The sequence below is a fragment of the Tympanuchus pallidicinctus genome, unplaced genomic scaffold, assembly GCF_026119805.1.
Source record: "Tympanuchus pallidicinctus isolate F22 unplaced genomic scaffold, pur_lepc_1.0 scaffold22, whole genome shotgun sequence".
NCBI lineage: Eukaryota > Metazoa > Chordata > Aves > Galliformes > Phasianidae > Tympanuchus > Tympanuchus pallidicinctus.
In genome coordinates, this window is record NW_026294739.1 from 35279935 (window position 1) to 35305519 (window position 25585).

A 25585-nucleotide genomic window follows, 5' to 3' on the forward strand; every position below is an offset into this window, starting at 1 on the left:
TGTACACATCTTGGTGCCATCTGAAGAAGATTACTAGTTCCCGAGCTAACTGCACTTCTTCACAATTAGCTACCACCTGCAGTACAGCAGAAGGGGGCAGAGAGACTTACCCTCCAAGGACTTCATGGTGACACACTGAGTAGCACGTTGTCACATCTGTTAGCTTGACACTCACCATGCGATGTTCAAAAGGAGCTGGGGGAGAAGGGCTGTCATCTAAAGAGGAGAAAACCTGGTCACTGAGATATTTCTCCCTCATTGCTGCAGCTTCATCTTCATCACACCAACATTCTCAGTCCACAGGGCATGCACATCACTTCATTTTGTTTGCTCGATACAATGAGCAGACTCAATTGCCTTCTACTGGAATTCAGACAAGCCCTGAAGTATCTACAAACATTAAGCATGCAATTCTTTCCACTATTTTTAGAGTGAAATGCAGGTAAAATACCAGAAGCAATGGAACTGCTCATTTTTAAATGCAAATCAGTTGAGCACACACAATCACTTTGCTTTTCATTAAGAAAAAAAAAACTTTAATTGGATTAAAAAAAAAAAATTTCTAGATGGTTGTAAAGGAGATGCTGAAAATATTCAAAATCTCTCTGCTGCTTCAAATACAGACTTCTACTGTTAGCAGCCTTCTAGAGATGATGGATGAAGGCCCATCACTGAGGATAGGATCCCACCTCCCAGCTCTCAACCCTGTCTTCTTAACACAGCAATGCTGAAAGAGCCCAGTGAGGTAGGTTAACATTTGACCTTATGCATTAACAAAAGAGGCCATTCAACAAAAACATCTGGAAGTTTCAAAAAAATTATACTTGACATTCTTCTCATTTTGATAAGCTAACTGGGAAAACCAGCATGAATACACAACAATATCAGCATAGATATCAGTTAATTCAGGAAGCTTCTACCAGCAACACCTTGTTTTACTAGCAACATTTTATTAAGAGCTGTAAACACTTAAATGATTAAGTTTAATCAGTTCCTGGGAGTTAAATAATTAAATTATTGTATGCTTAATGTCTAAGTTCTTCTAGGATAAAGCTTCTACCATCCACTCACGGTGTTGCTCTTTCAAAGTAATTTTACAATTTAAGTCCAGAGATCTTGGTGAGCAATTTAACACATACGCAAATTCATTTTCCTGCCACCACTGCTGAGAGCACCAGATGCAGCTCAGGGCATCTACCCATACACGTACATTCTGGAATTACACGTCTGTTGCCTGAAAAAACAGTAAGTGTTCACACACTAATCGAGAAGAGATCTATGGCCAATAGCACAAAGACCAAGCAAGACACTCGTCCTGCAATATTCTGCTGTTCTCTTCAGTCTGTAATTGCAGAAGCACACCTAGTTTGCTTACTCTACCTTACTGAACAAAGGCTATATCTGAAGGACTGTATTTTGTCAATATTACTTCTGTAGAAATATACATTCCACTTAATTTCATCTGAAAGGATATTTTTACTGCAAAACACCTTTTAGAAGGAAAAGTACTATTGAAATAAACTGTACTAATGTTAATTCTCTTGTTTTTGACCATCAAACTTATCTGTGGTGTTCAGTTAAATACTCTTAAGCATAGGACCCAGGTGGTGTAGCACGCACTACTCCAGCTATTAGTTTGTATGCAATACACAGGGATAGCACAAACTCAGTGTAAAAGTTTCCAAAATTAAGTACAATCAGCTTACCAACGATCATCCCATCCTGTGTGGAAAGTTCTTTGCTAGCTTCCAATGACTTAGTGTTCTCCATTGTTGTTCCTGCACACTGGCCCACATCGTTCTCACTTCCCACTGAACAGGGGGGCTCAGATTCTCTCCTGTCAGAGTTGGTAACTGCCAAGGAATCTTTTACTTCTACTGTTCCTTGATGGATTTTGACTTGTTTTCCCAGATCTTTCTTTGGCTCTGTTGCAGCGGTACTCTGTGAAACTATGGGTTTACATTTTAGTTCTGATTTGTCTTCAGCCTTTTTACTTGGCTTGGGCTTGTTCAATAATGGCTGTTGCTTCCCTATTTTTGGTGCAAGTTCATTTTGCTTCTTGTTGTCTCTCACTTCTTGATTTGATTCAGCGCTGACATTCTTCAAAGTCTGTTCAAGCTTGGATTTACTAGGCAGCTGTTTATATCCTTCCACTTCTGATGATAAAGAGGACGGGGATTTTGCTTTGAGATTTTTATGTCTGTGATCACTTGAGTTCCCTTCTTTGCTCATTTCAATCTTTTCTTTCACTTCAGTCATATGAACATCAATGGCTATCCTGCAGAGCAAGCAGTTGACAATTCACATTGATACCCAGACTTTCTTTCACAAACTTCACTTAGAAAACTTATAAACTTCTTAAAATGCAGATTTCTATAGTATTAAAGAAACATAATTATACCAATCCTCCGAGGAAAAACAGCACTAAGGAGAAAGCACTGAAAAACATACAGATAATTTTTCTGCATCCTTGACTGCCTCACCTGAGCAGAACATGTCTCACAAACTCCAAAGTGCTTAACTCCACCATCCGAAAGCTGTTCCAACTTCTATCAGCTATTACAGTTGAACTAATGAGATATTCCTATGGGTAGAGAGATGGTAGAGATTGTCTTTGCCAATTACAGGCTGAGTATCCAAAAATCTGCCTGGTCATACAGCTCTACAAATCTTTGTGTTTGTATTCATCCTAGTCCTGTCCAGCTGGCTGACTTGCACACTCAAACATGTTTATGCCTTATGGGATAGAATTCTTTCCACAGCTTTCTGTTAGAAAAGTAACTTTTGTAGTTCTCCCACCCCATTAATATTATTTGCCCTGATGTTCCAGCTACCAGAAAACGTCAAATATTTCCCTCATTTCCCAGAAGTTAATCCCTCTTTCAGAGGAGTAACGTCATTACAAAATACACAAAAGAAATTGTTTCCACTTTTGCATAACTGAAGTCTGAAGTTTCCCAGTTTTAGCACCTTTCACAGCTGCTGCCTTGTGCTATGAATTTAAACTGCACCAGTAGTAAGCTATTCAGAGCACTGAATGCTACTCTGTGCAAACACTTCCACTGCTATCTAGACAAGCCTGAACTCAAGAGGACTCTTGGGCATGTCTCCAAACAGGAGAACACAATGTTCTTCTGACACTTCTGCAGGGGCTTACAGACCTCATTAAAAGTAGCATGCATTTCAAAGATGCATTTACTACACTATGCTTCACACGCAAGCATAATAGGGACCTTGTTCAGGAGTGTTGTCTTTTCCCAGGATTTACTCTAGGTTCTACCTTCTGGTTTTCTGTTGGCTTCCCAACTCTCTTCACCAAATGCTTTGGCACTTGCATACCCCCTCTGTCCAAACCATTCAGCTGCTCCAAAAGCTGCTCTCTGTGTGCAAGTTCACTCCTGCTGTATCATATTTAATCAGCACCAAATGCCATAGGGATAACAGCAACTGTTCATCAGCTTGTTCACAAACACCTGAGCCAGCCTCAGTGCGGGAAGCACAGACCCAGCTCCACTTAAAGAAGCCTCATGAGCCAGAGGCAAAACAGAGGGAGGTCTCCTGTTTCTTAATGCTGTTACAACAACAGATTTGGGGTTATCAATGTATATGAGCTGTACACAGTTTGTTCCTAAGTGTTGGAGAAGAGGCCATGATGGTGGAAACCACGATGGTTTCAAATTAAAACACACGCACAGAAGTAGTGTCACATTCTTGTCTGGGCTTCAGACATTAATTTGTACTAGGGGTGCTCCAAAAGTATCGCCTCCCATTTTATCATGTTGGTTTCATGATGTCAGAGGCAGATGTTGGTGGCACGTAATAGAGGATGAACCTTCCCACCAGCGTTCCCTTAGATTTTTTTTTGCTGTGCAACATACAGCAGTAGAAGGGCTGCTGATAAAATGGCACCTGATATGGAAGTGCAGATGAGGCAAAGGTGTGTCACTGAATTCCTCCAAGTAGAAAAATGGCACCCACAAACATTCACTGATGCTTGCTGAATGTTTATAGAGAGCAAGCAGTGGGTGTCAGCACAGTAAGGCAGCCGGTGAACTCTGTCAGTTCAGGGTTGTTTTTTTTGTTTTTAAAGGAGAACAGCATGCAGGCTACTGTTAATCGCTGGTAAAAACACGTAGCTCATAACATTTTGTATCTGAGAATTTGTTCAATCAAATAGTGTTATTGTGCTCCTTGTAGCTGTTGTGGTTTCCATGGAAATAAATAGGAGGCATTACTTTCAGAGTTACCTACATAAGCACTACTAATAGTGTAATGGGGGACACAGTAATGTAGATGTATACTTATGCATACCTGAATGCATATACCACTCATACCCACACATATGTATTTGTCAGCCCCAACAGAAAAGGCATGACACTTCAAATTTGTCACTGAATTGGCAGCTGTTGAGGTTTGGTTGGTAGAGTTTTGTGCTGTTGGTTTTTAATATAATTACAATCAAATTGTGAATAAAGAATTCAAAAGGAAAAGAATTGTTAAAGACATGTTACAAAGTACTTACCCATGACAGATGAGACTATTAGAAATTAAAATAATCTGCTCATATCTTTAGGTGATCAAGGCATAAAAAAAAAAAAAAAAAAAAAAGCTTTAAAGACTACTTAGGACATAAAACAAAACAAATGCTTCAGTTTTATCATAGACAAGTAAACATTTTAAATTCCTTCCAGCCCCATGTTTACAGAAACAGAAGTTGGAAAAGAGTGTTTAAAAGGTCCATCTACTTGAGATGCAGAAGGGCAGTCACATTCCTCTGATACACAGTAGCCCATCACATCAAATCTCCCATCTGTCTAGCCCTCTAACTTCAGACAAACAAGAGGTTCTTCATACTTTGAGTTTTTTTGCCTTAACTGTTTATAAAGTCCCACTGCAGTTTTCCCATCATGACCATTTCTCCCCTGGAGCATGCCTAAGCAAGAGCTGACTTTTGAATGATCTGTTATTCCTTTTTTTTCTTTTTTTTTTTTTTTTAAACACATGAAGTGGTTTCAGATCATGTAGAAAACTAGCAGCAAAGTCATTACCTGGTTTGTGTCACTTCACACCCTGTGTCAGATAAAGCCTGGGATGTGGAGGGCACAGCTTCCTGCAATGCCATACTCCGTGACGGAGGTTTGTTTTCATTCTCTTTGGGTTTCTGATGAAAAAGCTGCTTGTGGCACTCTTCTGGGCATGGTGCTCTGCCCATATTGTGAGCTTTAACAGGAACATCTTGGTTGCCTACATGATCTTGATTTATGAAGGGAAGACCATTATGTTGATTCAAGGCTTTGACACCAAAATCTTTTTGCTGTTGACAGCTCCATGCTTTTCCAGTACCTTCTACCGCTTTCTGCTGTGCTGTTCTCTCTTTAGCCTGGGGTCTGGAGTCAGCTTTGTAGGCAACAGCAATTGAAGCATTTACCTTCTTGCATCCTCTACTGTCTTCATCCAATTTTTTCACAGTTTTAGTATCTGAACAAACACAACATTAATAAGCTATCCATGGCAGAAGCAGTGGCAAAAAAGAGGGAGTAAAGTAACACACCCACTCAAAATAATCTAAGCAGTTCCTACTTCTGAAAGAAGTAGCCACTAAAAGCCACTAAAAATCCTTACCCAGGTTCAGTCAGTCATTGTTAATGCTCATGGCTTAATCAAAGTCTTACCTGCACTCCACAAAAGGGGAAGGTTCTCCAGCACCCTCAGGATAATTACTATATATATTAATAACAGGAATTTCTCATTTCTTTTGGTGTTCAGTATGCAGAGGCTACCAAGATTAGTTCACAAACTTGTGTTGCTTTCAACTCATAACTGTGACCAGCTGTTTGCTTGATTTTTGTCACTTCCTAACTGAAACTAAAAAAGGGAGCGCCCATGATTTAAAGGGCTCACTTTAAAAAAGAAAAGGACATTTTCTGAAGACAACAGGTCTGTTGAACTCACATTCACGCCATTACAACTTCTCAAGTATTAATAAAGGATGTGAAATGGCAATGTCCAGACAGCTACATCCTAAAGAGGAATCTAGCACTGTTGTGGCAATGAAACTTTGTTGTTTATTAAAAAAATAATAATAATACATTTGCAATGTCAATATGCCCCTATTCCAAAGGAGGATAAAAGTGCTTTTTGAGTTTTATTAAGACAAATTTGGGGACTGTCTGCTAGGTGATACTGCCTCACCTCTGAGGTATCTGCAAACCAGTACTGCTCTCTTGTTTCAGATCACTGTAATACCAAAACAAGGAAACAGTGTCGCCAAGTGAAGATGCTGTTTTTAATTTAATGAGCTTCAAGGTTTCTCGGGGGGGCTGATTTAGGAGACAGATACAAGGAAGGGGAGAACATCTCTATTTTCTCAATAATTCATTCATAGTAATTCCTCTGTGGAATTCATTCATAGTAATTCCTCATTTAGTGGAAAATAGCAGACTATTCTAGTTTGTCTGCTGCATGTTCTAGAGTCAAAGACTGTAACATGCCCAGAGTGATACATACCTTCAGAAGGCTTACTGCTTTCAGTTTGCGTTCCTCTGTTACTAAGTACACGCTTAGGTTTTGAACCACTCTCCTCAAGCTTTTCCTTGGCCTGAAAAATGACAGAAATAACAGTTACGCTCAAGGGTGTTTATTTCTCACTGGGTTTCTCTAACTTCATAGGTTGAGACCCTGTAAGACAGGTACTGACATCTCTGAACTTCTGAATCTTTAGTTACTTCTGCTTCCATACACCCCCCCTGCCCCCCACGCTTTTTTGAGCTCTTCCTGCTTTTGCAAAAAAAACATACTCCTAAAACAAGATGGCACAGAGTAATGTTTTAGGTCTCCGCTTTCCAAAACATTATTTGTAAGACATTTTGCCTCGAGTCACCCTTACTAATATTGATTAAAAACCATGCCATATGAAACACAGGAATTATTAGAAGATAAAATGATGTTGTATTTCTGATACTTGTTGACTGATGGCTGAAAGATGTTGTAGATCCAATGCTGTATTGGTCTCAAGGCATCTAGAGATTCATGATTCCAGCAATGATAGAGGTTACACAAAGAGCCTTTAGTCTATATTATAACATTCATACACATGCAACATTATTAAATGTTACCTTTAGTATGGTTAAAAACAGACTTTTTCTAAAGCAATTTCATTCTCCAATTAACACAGCACTGAGAACAGTTATTTTGTAACAGCATCACTATAACACTTCACAAAGCAATACATTTGTAATAAAACTAAATATTTGGCATAAAGCATTATACAAAAATAAGAAAAGGTATAACATCTTGGATGGCCTATTTAAATAAGCAGCCTCTTATCCTCATTCATATACAACCTTATAAAGTCCACTACAGAGCACCTCCCTCCAACCCTTTCCCCCCCACCACAAAAAACAAAAACAAAATAAAATATTGTTACCATCTTTATCGCAGCTCTAAGCAAACCTGCAACAATGACTATGGGGAACATTTACTTGCAAAATCCTGTGTGCAAAGAAAGCCTTGAATAAGGGACAGCTTAGTTTTTTGCCCTTGTTTTGTTTGTTGTTGCTGTTTTGTTACATAAAAAAGAAGCCTGGAATCTGTAAAGCTCCGTTCATAGCCTTTTATTAATTTGTCTCCAACTTTGAATGCCTCTTCCATAAGCATTCCTATGGCATCCCAGGAATGCTGTCATATCATCAGCAAACAGCTTCACCCAAAAATGAAAACATGACCTCCCCACTCCCACCCCCATTCTTAGTAACCTTGTGCAGAGCCAACTGTGATAAGCAGCGTATCGCTACGAAACAGCAAAGGTTGGAAAATAGCAACAAGCAAGTAGGAAATTCTTTGTGCGCAGCCCCAGTGCAACTGGGAATCTTTTTGGACACATAAAACAGACTGAAATAAAAAACAGACCGAAGTTAGCACAGGGCTCACCACAAGCTGATGCATTTTTAAACTCACCCACACTTTCCTCCACATTACTCTAGCTAGGTCACATACATTTACTACCTCTCTAATTTAAAACTAGTTCAAATACCAGACTATTCAGCAGCCTGTAATCAAAGCACAGACATATCTTAAGTTCTTATAACTAATCTCATGCTTCAATTTCAAAAACTTCCCAGTAACAAGAAAGGAGAACAGCTATGATACTTCAGCAAAAGCAGTTAGCTCCATAACAGTTCACTTGCCAAACACACATTGTGAGTTCTTCACCCAAGGCAGTAGTTACAGCCTGGGATGGAGACTTCCACTCTACCTCAGTTCATCAGGCCACCAAGAGCAGGACAATTCACCTCTCATCCCATTCATATCTTGAATGAATTTATGACCTCAGACCTTCTTTCTCACCAACACTGATGAGGCAGTACCCAGTAGCTAACTAACGATTGATCCTGATTGCATGCTGCAAGTCCATGGGAAAGGTTCCTCCAGTGCTGCTCTAACAGCAGTTATCTATATCCCTCCTTACTGCTCACTTAGAAACTGACAATTTGGCAATGAAATCTTTATATTCGTCTTCTCCTGGCCAGTAACATATTGTGCAGTCAGTTCTGTTCTACATGTAAGCCTCATCAAGGACAGTGCTTGGCTCCAGGCCTTTTACAGGGATAGCAGGCAGTAACTTGTAACAACGCAGGTCATCATTTATTGGTATCAACACTAATGGAATCTCTTTATAAATCCTTCTGTCTCCATACAGTCTAGCTCACTTTTCATCTTCTGGCATTTAAAAAGGGATATCAGGAGAGCTCTTAAAGACTGAAAGGTATGCTAGCATCTAACACTGCCCTGGTTTTATAACAGTTCAGGTGTAGCATCTACCAATACACGTTACTGATTTGACAAAATAACATTTGGATCAATATAGAAATACACACTGACATTTGTACTGAGTCGTCCTTACAGTAAGGACACCTCTATACAGGTGTGTAAGAGACTCTTGGAATGACATTTCAACTCATGGAGTTCTCCCTCACACTTTTTTTTTTTTTGGGGGGGGGGGGGGGGCGCAATAACAGTACGCAAGTCATCATGAAGACTCAACTCCCAAAACTAATTCTAAATACTTAACTCTCAGAAATCAAGCTCAATCAGTTCCAAATACCATACCAACTACAGATCAGTCTTATCATATTAGTCTATCTTTCCTCACTATTCTTGATAATTAGGAAATGCTTTGGAATCGCTGTCTGTGAACTGATGGAAACTGCATATGCAAAACCACATGAACTACTTGATTTGAGGAGTGAACAGTGTCAATATCGTTCATGAAGTCACAGGCATATAAACAAAAGTCAGAAAAAATTTTCAAAACTTTTGTTGTGTTCAGACTTCATGATCAATCAAGAAAATAGAAGCAGCTTCCTTCAGTAAATACTTCCCAGTACATCACTCCTGCCTTTCACCGGAACCTCATCTCTGTCACCAATGTGAATGACATTGCTGATCTTCAGGCTCTCTTAGAAGCTGAATCTTTTACAGCAGCAATCAGTTTCTCATACCTGTTACAGGATTGCTTGGCACACTCTGAGGACTTGAGACGTTTCAAGGCACATTTTAAGATTAGGTCTCTGACACAAAATGCTTATAATTTAGAGGTCATGGCAGTAACCTGCAATAGCAATTCTTAAAGGAAAACCTAAATTTTAAATGTTATGAAAAAAAAAAAACAAAAAACAAAACTGCAGGAGAGACTTGCTACTTCACAAATAACTATCAAGAGCAGTAGAAGAAAACCAACCTCAACAGGGCTTTCCAGTAGACTCTCCTTCTTCCAGGGCACAACACCTTTGAGAATAAAATCCACTACTTTAGAATTTTTTAGTACTTCTCCCACTAAAGTAATCACTTTATCCAGCGTATCAATCCTTCCCTCTATCTTTGCCAGTCTCTCCTTGTGCTTCGAGGCATCAAGCTGAGCAACTTTCATCAATCTTAACACTTCTGAGCATATGCTGTCCATATCAGTCTGGTGAGGACTGTCCGATAGCTTCAGGCCTTTTTCCACTTCACCTGTCTCATCAAGGGCTCCTCTGGATACCGTTAGCTTGTTAATGCCCTTTCCTACATCCTCAATAGCTTTAACTCGTTGCAGTCTGCCTGTCAGGTCTTCTTGGAAATGCAACAGTTTGTCCATCTTCTCATTCAATAAGTTCAGTTTTTTATCCATCATACTTAAATTGTTCACTTTTATAGGTTGTAACTTGGTCGAGGCATTTCCCTCTGCTGTGTCCAAGCTACCTGCAGACATTCTGTCCAGACAGCACGATGTCAGATAGATTAGGCTGGCTTTTCATTAATCATAAATTAGAAAATGAGGGCCTGAAAGTTAATCTTCTTTAGCTATGCCTACACCAGACAATCTCACTTATTGGAGTTGCTGGAGCGTATCATTAGATAGCTATTGCGCAAATGATTTACTTGTGTGTTATCTATTTCTTACTGCATGCTCTCAATGTTGGAGGTAATTTGGCACCAGGCTGTATTTTCTTGGGCCTCCTTGACGTCACAAGACCATTTAAAATTCTTTCTCAAGTGGCTGCTGATAGGCAAGCATCTTAGCAATTGCCAATGCCTAAGCAGACTTCTGTACAGAGAAGCACTGTTTTTATGACCAGTTTTACTTCTGTGATATAGAAAAGAATTTGCTGGAGCATTTCTTCTCTTTAAATACAACAAATACAGAAGTAAGTGTGGTGGTGTTGTGCTAAGGGCTGGAAGAGTTCTGCTTTCCAGCACAGACATAGGACACCCAGCAGAGACACAAGCTGTGCTTGTTAGGTTGGCTGGCACTTGAATTTAAAAATAGAGTACAATGACAAGGATCTGAAATACGTATCTAGCACCAGCATGTCTTTGTCAACTGAAACTTCTAAAATTATATCTTTCTCCCAGGCTGTGAAAGTGAACCAAGCAAAAAATCTTCACGAGGACAAAGAGCCAGTCCAACAAAATTACTAAATTAGATATTTTATAGACTTATTACTGACTTCCTTTCACTTCTAAGTCACGTTAGTGTGTCTTCAACATTCCCTAGAGAACAGAAAAGTAGCCATTCCACACTCGCACAATCCCCACACTTTCAAATGCCTTGCAATACAGAGCAACTCTTTGTCTCCAATCCCTTTCATTTTTCAGAATGAGCACGTGGGAAAAAAACATAATTATTTAAGTGTATTTGCTGTATGAGATGAGGCATCATAGAAATTAGAATCCTTTCTCCACACACTACAGAGTCAGTAGTAACAATATTAAAATTATCCTTTCATGAAAGTATTTAGTTCTTGCCACTTCTGTAGGAAAATACTCCTTCCTAGCATTCTGTGATGTACATACAGAGAAGACACAGCCAAAGCTGACTCCTATTCAGATGCAGCTGTTCAACATACAGGTACGCAGCAGGATGTTAAATAGCGTTGAATAAGCACCTGCAAAATTATGGGTGGGGTGATGGATGAAGAAAAAGGAAACATCAGTTGGTCCGTAGTGAGAAATTTAAAGTCACTTCATGACTGATGCTTAACTTTTTCCTTCCTTCTCCAAACTTTTTATTGGCTGTTAAACACACAAAGAAAAACTGTTCTAAATGGATCTGATTGTGTTCTCCTAGGGATGTGTAATGCTGCAATTGGATGATAACAGCAGGGTGGCAAAATCTTCAGCTACAAAAAATGAGAGCGAGCCCAAACGCAGCAGCCACAGATACAGAAATGAAGGAGAATAGTTGCTTACCTTCTGAAGGCCTCAGGTAGGCAGAGACCTCCAGCAAGACACCCTTACCTCCACCGCCAAGCCTTAAATGAGGTCTGGGACCGGGTAGATCCTGGCTCCACCCCTTCCAGTCACTCAGGAACTTACATGCACCTGAGCTCCCCTGGGTTGGCCCTGCCTTCCCACCAGGTGCTCAATCACTGCTTCAGGCTGTGACTTAGCATTTCCACTACAGGATGATACTACATTTATATTCAGGCAAGAATCTTTCATTCCTTTTGCTCTGGATTACAACAGAAGGTAATTTTTGTTCAGAACATTTAATGTCTAGTGTTCACATCTCACTGGAGCAGCTCAAAGAGAGCACATTGTTTCATTGACAGACTCAAGTCTTTTAATGCTAAAACTCACATACTGCAGATCACGGTGTACTCATCCTTAGACCACACACAAAAATTGTCTTTAGTCTAAGAAATGCACTAGCCTATTCAATTCACCCTTTCTTCATAAGAACCTATTGCATGTAATGACATTTTGTACTCAGACACTGCTACAGAAATTGTTTCATGTCCTATACTTTCCAAATTACATCTGAAGAATGTGAAATGTTCTATGAGTAATAACTAACAGCAATTAACACAGGAACACTGTACATAGCAGAGCTCTGCTCAGACACCCCATGTTGTCACTAGCTAAGCAAACTGGCAAGCCACATCACACTCTGAATGTAAACTCCGAATAAAGCTTCTTATAATTTTTTCTCCTATTATTAGGAAAGAAGGAAACCAGTGAACAAAAGATGGCAGCTACCTTCATCCTAACAAGAGCTGAACTAAATTTCTGGGATACCTTTAAAATATCTCAGGATATCTTTAAAACATCTCCAGGCTATCAAGTATTTCTGAAGTGCATGAAGAAAGGAACACAAATTCTGGAGAACCAGAACTACAAGTGACCTTCAACTGATGATGCCAAAGAATCTTCTATTCTCAAGAGGGAAATGAGAGTTTATTCCACTTTGGCTTCAGTCCCACACACACTCCCAGTTGTCAAAGACAGATGTCAGGAGACAAGAGAAACATTTGCATTCAACATAACGAATGGTTTAAAAATCTACAATACAGCAGTTCAGCTATGATTCCTCTTTGCTATCTCTGATCCAAAGGAATTAAAAAAAAAAAAACATTTGCAGTAGGAACAAAGATGAAATGAATGGGGGAAAAAAAAAATCTACAGCACGTACTAAAGTAATACCAGAGGCTTATATCCCAAACAAGAAATGTCACAAAGGTTAAAACCAGCTGCTCAAACAGATCATCTCATTAGATTATTGCATTGCTTCCAGTAACATAGTATAACTGGAGATGACTAAAAATATGCAGGTAAATGAAAAAATAAAATAAAATTAAAAAGCCTAAACAAAGCCAAAGCTTTATAGAGACTTTAGGGACTTGAGGAGAATCTTGAAAAGGCTGCAATTCAGAGTTCTAAGAAGATGAAGAACAAGATGTGGTAAACATTAGGACCCTATAAAAAAAGCAAAAGACAGCAAATTCAAAATTTGGCCACAGCTACTGAATATTACTCAGGAAAAAAAAATACTAATAAATATCCTTTACATCTTCAGTGGCCAGCAGGCAACTTTTTCAAGTTATGCTGAAAACCTCCTTAACCCATATCTAGTTGCTGTTGCTCATGGACACACACTGAATTCTCCCCTGAGGAAATGAGTTAGCTGAACTTTAAGATACATAAACTTCTGCAAAATTAAGATCTACACCAGTAACTTCCCACAAACAGTTGATTTCCTTGACACATGAAAAGCAGCAAATCACATCCACAGAGCAGTGGTTCAGTAAGATACCAATTCTCATGACAAATGACAAGTACTGAAACAGGCTTCAACTTAGTATAAAGGAATAACTTCCAAGGTCAAAATATGCCATACAGTTTGGATAAGCCTGTCCAGTGAAATAGTTTGGTTTCCTGATGTGATCAGACAAAAGATCTCCATCTGTCATGTTGGGTGATGAACTAAGAACTGGACCACAACGGCTTTAAAAGGCCAAGAACCTGACATTTATCATATTCATGTCAGCTGTTGGTTGAAATCCACTTGCCCAGTACAAATGTCTATAAAGCACTAGCAGTCTCCCCATCAGACCCTAGCATGACACATTTAAATACTGCCTAGCGGGCAAAAGTTCAACTTTACTATAGTATCACCTCAACTTAGTATGAACATCCATTATATGAACTCTTTTTTCCTTTTTATGCATGTTTAGAGAACTGTTAACACAGTAAGTCATAACTCTCATAAGCAGTGGCACAGCTAAGGACACGTTTACGATCTTGAGATCACGCAGAGTATTTAATGCATGCCTGTCAAGCAGCTGACAGCAGATAGCTGAACAGATAAAATTATGACATTTAATTTACATCAAAGTAACAAGATTTCTAGATAACAGTGTTTATCACTCACCCACATGGCTTAACAAGACCCCTTGCATTCTTCCTTCAGGTTACTTTCCTCTCATGAGGCCAAGAGAGCACCTGTTGCCTGTTCACATTTATTCAACTGTCCCTGAGTTGTGACCTCTTTTACCATCAAGTCTGATGCCCACAGAAACTGCATTAAGAAGCTGTCTCACTGATTTTAATTTTCATTCTTTTCTTTCTTATCCAAAAAATTACTAAAACAATTTACCAGCCTGGACCAGAAGGCTGCCATGGGTAAAGTTTCCCACCCCTCCACAACCTTCATCAAAGAGATCTCTGGAAACTGAATAGGTAAGTCCTGCTGCTGGTTCTGCTTTCTCTGAATTTCTGTGATTTTACATCATATGCTGTCAGTTCTCAGTAAAGCCTGCTGGTTCAGGCCATCTACTATTAAACTGCTTTGCTTCTCATTTTCAAGATGCTTTCTCATCTACACTAGCAGCTCAGCAGAGAACTGTAAGACATCTTTTAAACTGACCTGAAGCTGTTTTATCTATGGCAGTTTGTTCAGTTACAGGTAATTTAAAGTCAGTAGGGATCCACTGCAACGCATAAGAGAAAGTCTTGGTTGCACAGTAAGGCAAATAAGAATAAAAACACAAAAAGGAAATTCTTGCCACTGAAGTGATGAGATGAGGCCTCTCAGATCTCTTGCACAAGAAAGGGTTATTTCTAGACAGACAATTTTTCAGAGGAAGACCATGCATAACCCAGAATTTGCTCCAAAGCACAGTAAAATCATCACAAACAGTCTGGCTGATTTGGAATAGCATTGGCTTTCAGCCACATCCCTCAAAGTCTCTACTCTACAGGTAGCATGCTTGTTTTAGAAAAGATGGAAACCACCAAATGGCACTGCCTTGTTGTCTTCTGTTTCCTTCCTACTTCGGAAATTTCTTTTTTTTAATTCAAATTTGAAAGATTATGAGAATAATGCATATAATGCATACAGTGCATACATACTGCACTAACTAGTTAACTTGCAATAATCTTTTCCAACTTCAACTTCAACAATATCACAAGTGATGACCGCTGCAAGAATGTATCTGATTTTTCTTTTTTCTTTTGCTTCTACACTTGCTTTTCCAAAGTTAAAATGTAGTAATACTGATTCCACAGCCACTCTGCAGCCCTTCGTGGTTATTGAATGAAGTGTGATCACCTTGAGCACAAATTCACATTGCATTCACTGGTTTAAGTGTTGTAAAAGCAAAGCACACAAGCACATCATAAATCAAACTGCACTGGAATGAAGTGAATCGTGTTTGTGAGCAGCCACATCAGAGGCAACTTCACCTACAACAATCTGCCCACAAAGCATTTGGCTGGACTTGAACTGCAACACACACTTTCGGAAAATTCTCCCAAAAGCAGCTAGTGCACTTGTTTCACATCTTGTGCAATCTCAAGTCTCAGTTACTGAATTCTTTCTCTCCATCATATTTCCATCCAACAGTTGCCATTGCAGTACAGCAAGCATCATGTACTGTGCTCAGTGCTCCTTACTGTTGTGGTTTAACTCAGCAGATGGCTCAGCAATGCACAGTCGTTCGCTCATTCCCCTCCTCTTCCTAAAATAAACAAACAAACCAACCCAACAGAAGAACAACAAAGTAGAACTCATGGATTGAGATAAAAACATGTACTAAGATATAGAGAAGGACAATAGTTATGACTATATATACAAATGCTCACACATGTATATAACAAGTGATGCACAAGCAATTGCTCAACACCCCCTGGCTGATGCCCAGGTAGCCCTCGAGCAGACAATGAAAGCGATGAACTCCCACTTCCTTCAAAACTCCTTCACATGGATATCATATGATATCATATCCCTACAGCCAGTTTAAGTCAATTTTCCTAATTCTGTTCCCCTCCCAGCTCCTTGGGCCCTTTCCTGAGAATGGCCTCAGATTTGTACAACACTGCTCAGCAGCCATTATACACATCAATGTGCTGTCAACACTGTTTTCCTCCCAGAATCAAAACCATAGCATCATACCATACTCTCTGAAGAAAACAATTCCATCCCAGCTGAAAATAAGACACTTACTAGTAATGTTTTTTTTTAATGTTGTTTTTGGTGAAAATCTAAACCAGAAACCTAGCACAGCAATTTACTCACTTATTAAAATGAGCACTTGTTGACATTGCCATTCTTCAGTAATAACCAGACTACCACGGTAAGGAAATTTAAGATCAACTTTATAGTCATTTCTCCTGTAATGAAGTCTGTTATGTGCTATATTCACCTGCTGATTCAGATCTCTCTGACATTTTGGTTTGACGTCATTCAAGCACAGGAATAACTACATCAGTTCAGGCTTAGCCTCAAGACAAGCTCTGCTTCAAAAAAGGATTCAGAGTAAGGGAACTCGAGCACAAAAGCTGGTGGTTTTACAAACTCTTCCCAGTGAATCAACTACCCACAATGAAGCCGCTCATATTCCTTTAGGTGAAAGTTTATATAAACCATGTACATAGAATGCAGCATCCGTATCAGATGTGCAAAAGATCTTCAAGAGGGAACTTTGTCCTTAAACTTGTTAGAATACACTTTTTGCCATCTATCCTAACAAAAAGTTTGACTCATTTCATAAGCCAAATCCTCTGCCTTACTGCTTAAGCATAAACTACAGGAAACATCTTCCACTGTAAACCTGAGCAATAACACAAGTTTTCAAGCCATCTCCAAATACTACTATCACAATTTTCAGAGTTAACTATCATTACAAATCCTTCTGTAACACTAGGACTGAGTCAGCCACTTCAGCACAAGCAAGCAGATAATCAAGTCTAAGCCAGAAAGAGACTACAGACAACAAACAAGCAAACAACAGGTTCCATTTGCAACTAGTAAGATCAAATGAATAGATACACTCACTAGCTCCTGCTGGAACAGATTCAGACCCAATCTACAAACTCCATGCAGGAGAAGAGAGATCTCACTATGCTTAATAGCAAGTTTCTGGATTAAAGCAGTTCTTACCAATTTTAGTAAAAGCTGCATGCATGGTCCAAGACACTATTTGATCTTATGTGCTTCTCTGCTGGTCGTATTCTTCAAAAGCATCTTGCCTTTCATACTGTTTCATAAAAGTGAATGATTAGCTTTGTGAACAACATAAAGAATAATTTTTCAATTGATAATCATAATGAGTTTGGTATGATGGTCTGCGATAATCCAATGCAAGACAACCAAAATCAAGTGACTTCTGATTCTGTGCTCATTGAGGATAAGGAAAACCAATATAAAAATCAAACTAAATCTAAGACAGTTTCTAGTTCTAGACCTTCCCATTTTCAGAAGAGAATTATCATTATCTCCAGTTCTAAAGAAAGAGAAACTGAACCACTGAATATGAAAGTGTTACTCAGTCACTCAGCAGAAGAATTACAGAGAAATTAGATATTCCGAACCTCAGCACAACCTTCATGTTACTGAGAAGTAACTAATCCTGGGCTGCAGAGAGCTAAGCCACAGAACAGCACATAAACAGATAACTGCAGTAGTGATCATTTTTTCCTGAAACATGACTAGTCCAAAAAAATCCCTGGGTAAGTTGCTTTGATGGTTCTAAAGCCAATTCCTATAATCCCTCCTGGAATACATTTTACTTTAATTTCCAAGGAACAAGCAAAAATTAATTGTCCAGAAGTTTGTCTTGATTCTACAAATTGTTCCAAACAAGGGCAATTAAAAGAAATTCACAAACACCTATTTCAGTTTAAGACTCGTCTTTGGTAAGAAGTTCAATTCCAGCAATTTAAATACAACATTATCTGTTCAATATGAAGAACAGCTGATTAGTGCATTCAATTAAATACATCTTTTTTTCCTGTTCTGCTGCCATAAATAGACAATAAATGAATAGCTTGTTCCATGTGATGTTTATCTAGCCTTCTAAGCTATCCTATTTTCTCATGTAATAAATTCTTATGTAATAAATTCAAACAATATGATAAAAATCACATTGAAGTCTTGACCATATTAGATTCACTACATAACATTACATTAAAAGAATGGAACAAAATTCTACCTGTTGAAATTCGAAGAAAATCTGTCCATTTCTCCAACTGTACCAGAAGTTATTTAGTTCACTCAGTCTAATGTCCCATTATGGAATGAAGATGATTACAAATAAGCTCTTTACTAAAGTCCATTAAAGCCATTATCAAATAAGATCTAAGAGCCAATCCTTTCTTCAAAATTTTGAAAGAATGGCCTCTTCAAAAAGCAAACAAACAAAACCCAAAAACTGTTACAATGCTTGCTTTGCACAACAGTGTAGCTTCTTAAAAAAAAAATAAATAACTGAACATTGTTATCACAGAATTACATGGCATTCTTTTTAAGTTTGCTTATGTTCATGTTCCTGCATCTGTCTGGATGGTAAAGGCTCAATATTTTAAAGTACTAGAATAACATGCAAGTGGAAGAAAATAAAAGCATTGTTTTCCCCAGACTCCCTGCATCTATAACAACCAAAACCTAGCTCTACAGATAGCATTCAATACTGTCATTTGATGGATAGCTTAAAGTGGTGAAAAGTAGATCACTATTCTCTGTTCCACGAGTACTGTCTCTATATCTGTCTCTTTTTGCAGCATTAGTAGGTTGTCAATAAGCAGTACTTTTTTGGAGCCAGATTCATTTCATTTCCTCAGATCTCAGCACAGTAGTGTTCCAATATCAAAACTTTCACATCCTACCACAGAACACATATTTGAGGTCTTGAGCACACAGCACTCCAGTTGACTGCACTGCTTTTACTATTAGCTTAAATGGCGTGATGCAGAATTTGGGTCCTAATGAAATCGCCCTGTGTAGGCCTGCCTGACAGATTAATTGTCTTATAATTCTCAGACATATGATTACTAAAGCAAAAAGTTGTAACAACTGACCTCCATATAATCTGAATGTCAGTCTGGCATCCCATAATACAAACACATCATTTGGATTAAAAGTTTTAACACGTCAAGGCTCTCACAGAAATGTATTTCTTTAGTAAGGCAAAGCCTGCACTACTCATTTCAGAAGCACCTCATCAACATCGGCGGGTGCTTTGCAAGCAAAAAGACTGCACAAAGTGGCTAAGAATGTCTAACACACAGCACTTTACAGAAGGCAGAGTAGCCAATACTGTCACATCCAGTCACTTTTTACTTTCAAACTAGGGGTGCAACAAAATACTTACCGTAAACCTCTTGATGTAATCAGAAACACAAAATCCTCCCATGCTTAAACGAAGAGATCTGTGCAGAGAGCTTTCTTGATATAAAGTTCCCATTTTATTTTGATTGTACAGTGGTCACCCAGGTAGCCTAAAGACTTCTAGGCTGTACAGCCTCACTGGATCTTGCCAGAATTCTGCTTCTGTGATATACTAGGCATTCCATCTTATCTAGCACTACACCAGGCATTTCAATCATTTCACTTCCTTATCAGCAGTACTACATTTTATCTGCATCTCAGCAGCTCACTTCCTGAACTACTGATAACAGCTACTGTAAGGCACAGAAGCCACGTAACAGAAGATGACATCTGAATCTCCAGAAGTCACTGAAGAGTCCCTTTCTTGCATTTATCTGTTCCTTAACTTATTTCTGCCCTACTTAACTTTGCATTAGTTCTAACTTACAGACAGCATGTTTGTGTCAACTAAGAAGTGACAGGACTGTTGTTTTTCTGACTGCTTTGTTCAGTGGCACTGATTACCGTGAGATGATATTTGTTTTGAAAACATGACTATACCAAATCATTTCTTCCATTTCAAATTTCTTAAGATATAAGAGAAAAGCATTGGAAGCAGAAAAGAATAGACTAGAAAGGACAAATATTCATCCTCTATTAGAATTCATATCAGGCATGAGAAGATCCTGACCTTTGCACAGACAGAAAAGCTGCTTAGAGAGCAATAACTGGACTTAGCATGGACCCCACCTTCATTGATTAAATCAAAATAAGATTGTATTTTACTGCAGAATGAGTGCACATCAACTCTCCTCTAAAATAAATAGGTAGGCAACAGGGATAAGACACAGTACCTTTATCATTACGAACTAAGAGATGTCAGGTCCAGAAGTGTGGGTACAGAACCAGCTACTCCTCTCACAGCAAAACCAAGAGCTTCATTTCCACCTGGCGCTGTACAATAAGATGAGCAATGTGCTGTTAAAAACAAAACAAAATTAACGTAATTACAGACAAAATTAGGAAATAAAGATGAATGAGTCATGGGGGCAGAAGCCAGGGATAAGACTGCTGTGCTTACTGTGTTGGAAATTTTTTTTTTTTTTAAACTGCCTGGCAAGGAATGTTTTTCAGGCCATTCAACAAACAAGTGAAAAGGCCAGGGGTTGCCTGGGGTGCAGGACGATTTGACTGCAGCCCACAGAGGTGAGGTAGTTCTACCAAAAGGTTAGCAGTCTAACATCCTGCTATGAGACACAGGCAGCCTGAGGCTGCCTGAGACACTGGCCTTAAAGCTCCAGAAATTTAAGGCTGGTCTCCACTGCACAGTCTCACATAAATTCAAACTTGAGCTCTGTGCCTTGCTCTCTCCACTTGTAAAATTCAGCTAAATACTTTGTAGCTTACAGATTTTCAGAGCTTTAGAACCTATTATTATTATTCCTCACCTTCAAAAGATTGAACCAACCCAAAAAGTCAAAACTGCCTCAAACTATTCAGACATGAGCTTGCTCCATATAGCGGTACAAGAAAAAAATGGGTCTTCCAAGCAGTGAGACTGATGCTGAACTATTTTTTCTTCATACTTTGTTCTGGCAGGGGATTGGAATTCCATGATCTTCAAGGTCCCTTCCAACCCAAGCTATCCTATGATATGAAAAGACTGTTGCAGACCTTAGAGCAGTATTCCTGGCATTTACACAAGGAACACTACCCAGCCACTCAACAGGAGAGAGCATGTCCACACCAGTATGAGGTTCTTGAACATTGCTCTCAAGTTTTGTTTGTTTTTACACATCCATATGTAACTGATTCTATGATCTACAGATCTCACAAAAACAGCAAATACTCCCACTATTAAAAAGGTGTAGAACTTAACACATGAGTCAGGAGATGCCAAATCCAGAGGTAAAACAGATGCATTTCTGATGCATTTATGACTTATTCCAGTAGCACCAATAATCGTGTTGTTACCCTGGATTTAATCAAGAGATGATATTACTTAATGCGGCAACGGAGGCGTGTACAGCGTGTAAGCACCATGCCATAGGGGAAAGCTTGCATGACAAAGAGAATTCTTCAGGAAGTTTGGCAAGCAGTTGGGAACAAGCAATGCTCAGCCTGCAACCTTCCATTAACAGATCTAAATACAGAACCATAGTGTAAAACAACACCTTCCTGCAGTATTCTCAATATCAATATCAATACTAAGAATATAATTACAAAGCTTCACTAGCTTTGCTTTTTCTTTATTTCGTCTTTTGAAACATTTTTTCTTTCCCATTTTCATTTCATATTTTATGCTGCATTGTGGATTGTGTTTGCAGAAGGATCTCAAAAGCAACAAAGTAGCTGCATCTACAAAACATTCAATCCACAGTAAACAAATAGCCCACTTGTCACAAGATTAAACGCTGAGGACAGAAAACAATGGATACAGGACTACATTTTCTTCAGTACTAGAGAAAGGTCTAGTGGATTTTGCACACAAAGGAGAGATGGTTTCTAGAGCAACTATTTGAATCTGCTATGCTCACACTCCAGAAACTCCTCTAACCACATTTGATAAGCAGATCACCGCAATTCAGAGCGCAGGATAAGAAAAAAGGTAACACTACGAGGCTGTTCGGTTCTATTACCTCCATCAGCCAGCTGCTGACAGACACACCAATTCCTGTACTGAATACAGTACAAAATGGAAGATCAGCATTTTTAAGGTGATCTCCCTGCACCAGGCTCCACAAATTAGGAAGATGCTCAGTGCTCCACAAACACATCTCACATTCAGTTAAGTTATAACCTACAAGATTGCTCAGCTAAAACTTTCCATTAACATGGCAGTTAATACAGATCTCTTCCTTCCTGAAAAGGAAATCAATAACTAGAAGTTTTAGCCTCTGGAGAAATTTCTTTTTACTATTAAAAGTTACTAAATTAATTTAGCATTTGAGAATCTTTTTGTCATCTATTAATAATTACAAGTAGGAAATACTGACACTAATTCCATCCAGTTTAACTCACTACGATTATACCCAAAACATCTCACTGCAGGATAACAACCCCCTTCCAAAATAGATTTCCAAACTCCACCAAGAACTTACCCTTTCATTACTCTTCCATCCATGCAACAAACTAGAACAGAATGCCAGCATACAGGAATGCTCCCAGGGAAAAGCACACGAAATCAGCAAGTGAATAATGATACCAGAAATGTTTGAGTTCCTTGTATGTCTGATCAGGGCAAGTATTCAAAAGTTTATGAATACTCTGGTTGATGAGGATCTTTTAAGAGCAATGAGCTGCTGGCTGTCTCTGTGCCAGTATCAGTACATTTCTAGAGCTGCTCCACTTGCAATGGATTAGTACTAAAGGGTAGATTTGAAAGCCTCTCCATATCATTAATATTCATTTTATATTTTAAATCTTATTTACATATAGACTCATCTCCAAGATTAGAAGGCTCATAAATTACATTCTATTTTTAAACCTGTAGTGTTTGAGCTCATTGTTTTGGAAGGAAAACAGTAGCAGACCGCTTTAAGCAGGCTGATTTATTCATTTATTTTTAAAAGAATAGTATTTATTGGGCTAGATTCAACTCTGCTCTAACTTCATTGTCCTGCAAAGATTTGCACTACAATGAATCCTGCCTTCAAAGCAGGCACACAAGTACAACTGTCAGAACATTTTCATTCTGTCATTATTTTTTGTTCCATCACAATGGGTGGGCACAACGTCTGCAGCTGAATAAACTCACAAAAGCCAACTTGCCTAGCGAACTCTTCAAAAATAGCTGTAACTGCCACAAAAACAGATTAAGGAGAAGTGACTATCTGCTTTGTTTCATAGCAAACACGTACAGATAATTTTGCAGTCAAAGCACACCATATCATACAGCAAACCTAGCTTTAAGAGTCATAAGGAAGGTGCAACAGAGAACAGATTCAAGCCTTCTCTACAGGAATGGGGGACAGTTTTGGGGGAAGGTATCTTACTTCTGTATAGCACAAATCCTTGTTACACAGCTCAACCCCACAGATAGCAACAAGTTCAGGATGCTCAGACAGCCCCTGTAGCCTTCTGGTGCACACTAGTGAAGGCATGAGGACCAAAAGCAAAAAAAAAAGATTAATTGATCTAGTTTTACCTTATTCTCCCTTGCAAACTGTTTGTCATAACAGATCAACTCCTAAACAGCTTGTTTTTTATAGAAAATGCTCTAAAATGTTGAGAGGTAACCTCTTGCAAAAATAAAAATAATTCCTCCACTTGCCCTCAAGAAAAAAAAAAAGTTTGCAACAGTGAGAAGTGCAGAGCAAGAGTGACTGCTGGAAGAAGAAAAATGAGATAAATACACTGCCACATGCATTAGATGATAAATCTTATTATGCTGCCACTTACAATATGCACTGCTCTGTATTTCATGAAGAATTCAACTGATGCAATCCTTTCCTACCCTCTTGCCCTCTCTTGGCCATACAGCTGGTATGACCTCTAATTTTAATGATTTATTAACTAAGGAACACATCATTTCTGTGATTAAGTCTCTTAAAGTATACACACCAAGATTTATGAGCCAGAAATAAGGAAATCAGACTTCTAGAATCCTTCCCATTTGGGTCTTAAATTCAGAGGTAAGTATTTTAGACAGGCATTAACTTTGGCAGAATGGATTGTTAGACAATGAGCTAAAGAAAAGTGTCACTAATGATAGTAAGGTTCATTCTAGGCATCAAAAAGCCTCCTTTCAGAGCTGATTCAAAATGAAAAATATCTTGCAAAACACCTCATTCACCTCACATATCATGCCTGAATCAGTTTCCCTGCAGATCATAACCATGAGAGCCCAATAAACTTACAACTAAGGATACAGAAGGTAAAACACAACAGAAAAGAAGAACACAGCCTTTGGAGCACTCATTGCTCATGCTACCCACTTTTTATGTAAAAAGGATCTCTTCAACTCAGAATGGTTTATGTATTTTTACTCTTCTATCACCTCTCTTCTGCCTTCCAAATTTTCCTGCTTTTTGTCACATCTCCAGAAATGTGGAACTCATGCACTGCTTTCTCCCCTACTATATATCACAGAAAGCCTACATATATCTCTCCTAGCAGCTTTCACACAGTCGTGCTTAGTTCTTGTTATTCTTGTTATTCTTCTCCAGCTCTGCCTAGTTCAACTTTTCTCCCATGCAATACCCACACAAATTCCCTCAATCACCCCCACTTTCCTTCCCTGCCCTTTCTTCTCTCGTGTTGTTCCCCCTACCCCATGTAACATTCTGCTCTTTTCAAGGCACAGCCTTCCTGCCCAGTCACTCTTGTCCCTGCCTCCTCATATCAGGAATGAGCCACCATTGCTGTCTTTCCTTTGCTAGGCAAGGAAATGCCACTGCAGCTGTAACACTCACTAATAATGAACACTGCATATCTATGATCCCATAAACTGGGATTAATGTAATTGCTTACACTAACAGCCTCCCAGTGACGGTCTAAAGAAAAGTGACTTTCAGTGTACTTTCACAGGAAATTGAATACTATGTTCTTTTAATAGTAAGAATGCCTGAACATATACAGAAATTGTCCTTAGAATAAGGCTGCCATCTAGTAGCAGAATAAAGTAAATGCAGAGAAATCCCAAGCCAGAATGTAAGCTGTGATCCCACTTGATAGTCTGACATGCTATTATGTAGATACATAAACATAGGAAGTACAGTTCATCAGGAAAAAATAAACAAAGTGGCAGAAAGTAGAATTTGCAAGATGGTGGTTTCAAGCAGGCAGCTTTCCAGTAAAATCATACACCATTCAATTCACAACATTAATTTGCTCTAGACAGGTTAGCATAGAGGTGGTGCAGAAGTGAGTTAGTATTTTTACAGATGTGAAATATTTTCTCTTCCTTCAAGTTAATGGGAAAAAAATGCAAAATTCCTCAGAGAAGCTTTCTGCTACAATATGCAATGAAGCAGATTAAATCAGACTGAATCAAAGAAACATTTCAGGGCAGGGCAGGCCCAAAATCTTACACTGAAACCAGTCATCAAAAAAAACTGCATCAATTAGTTCCTGAAGGGTTAAATAATTATTCTTGCTTCTTAGAGAAAACAAGAAGGAAAAAAAAAAAAAGTTTCCAAGTCAGATACATTAAAAAGGCAGGCACAAATACAGTTTGCA

The 25585-nt window shown here is 38.8% G+C and overlaps 1 protein-coding gene across 5 annotated transcripts in view; it reads right to left on the reverse strand.

The window, feature by feature from the left end:
• Positions 1-25585, reverse strand: part of MYLK3 (myosin light chain kinase 3) — a 38696-nt gene that overhangs the window by 11770 nt on the left and 1341 nt on the right. Inside the window, exons 1-6 of one of the 5 annotated variants that reach the window (XM_052685607.1) lie at positions 9740-10460; positions 6508-6598; positions 5344-5478; positions 5049-5253; positions 1707-2278; positions 111-216 (exon numbers count right to left, since the gene is read on the reverse strand). In XM_052685607.1, coding sequence (XP_052541567.1) covers positions 111-216; positions 1707-2278; positions 5049-5253; positions 5344-5478; positions 6508-6598; positions 9740-10249 — 1619 coding nt within the window. In that variant the 5' untranslated portion in view covers positions 10250-10460. Of the gene's footprint in view, positions 1-110; positions 217-1706; positions 2279-5048; positions 5479-6507; positions 6599-7426; positions 7630-9739; positions 10461-19409; positions 19516-20259; positions 20384-25585 lie in introns of those variants that run through there. The other 4 variants (XM_052685610.1, XM_052685608.1, XM_052685606.1 and 1 more) reach the window with 4 other exon arrangements.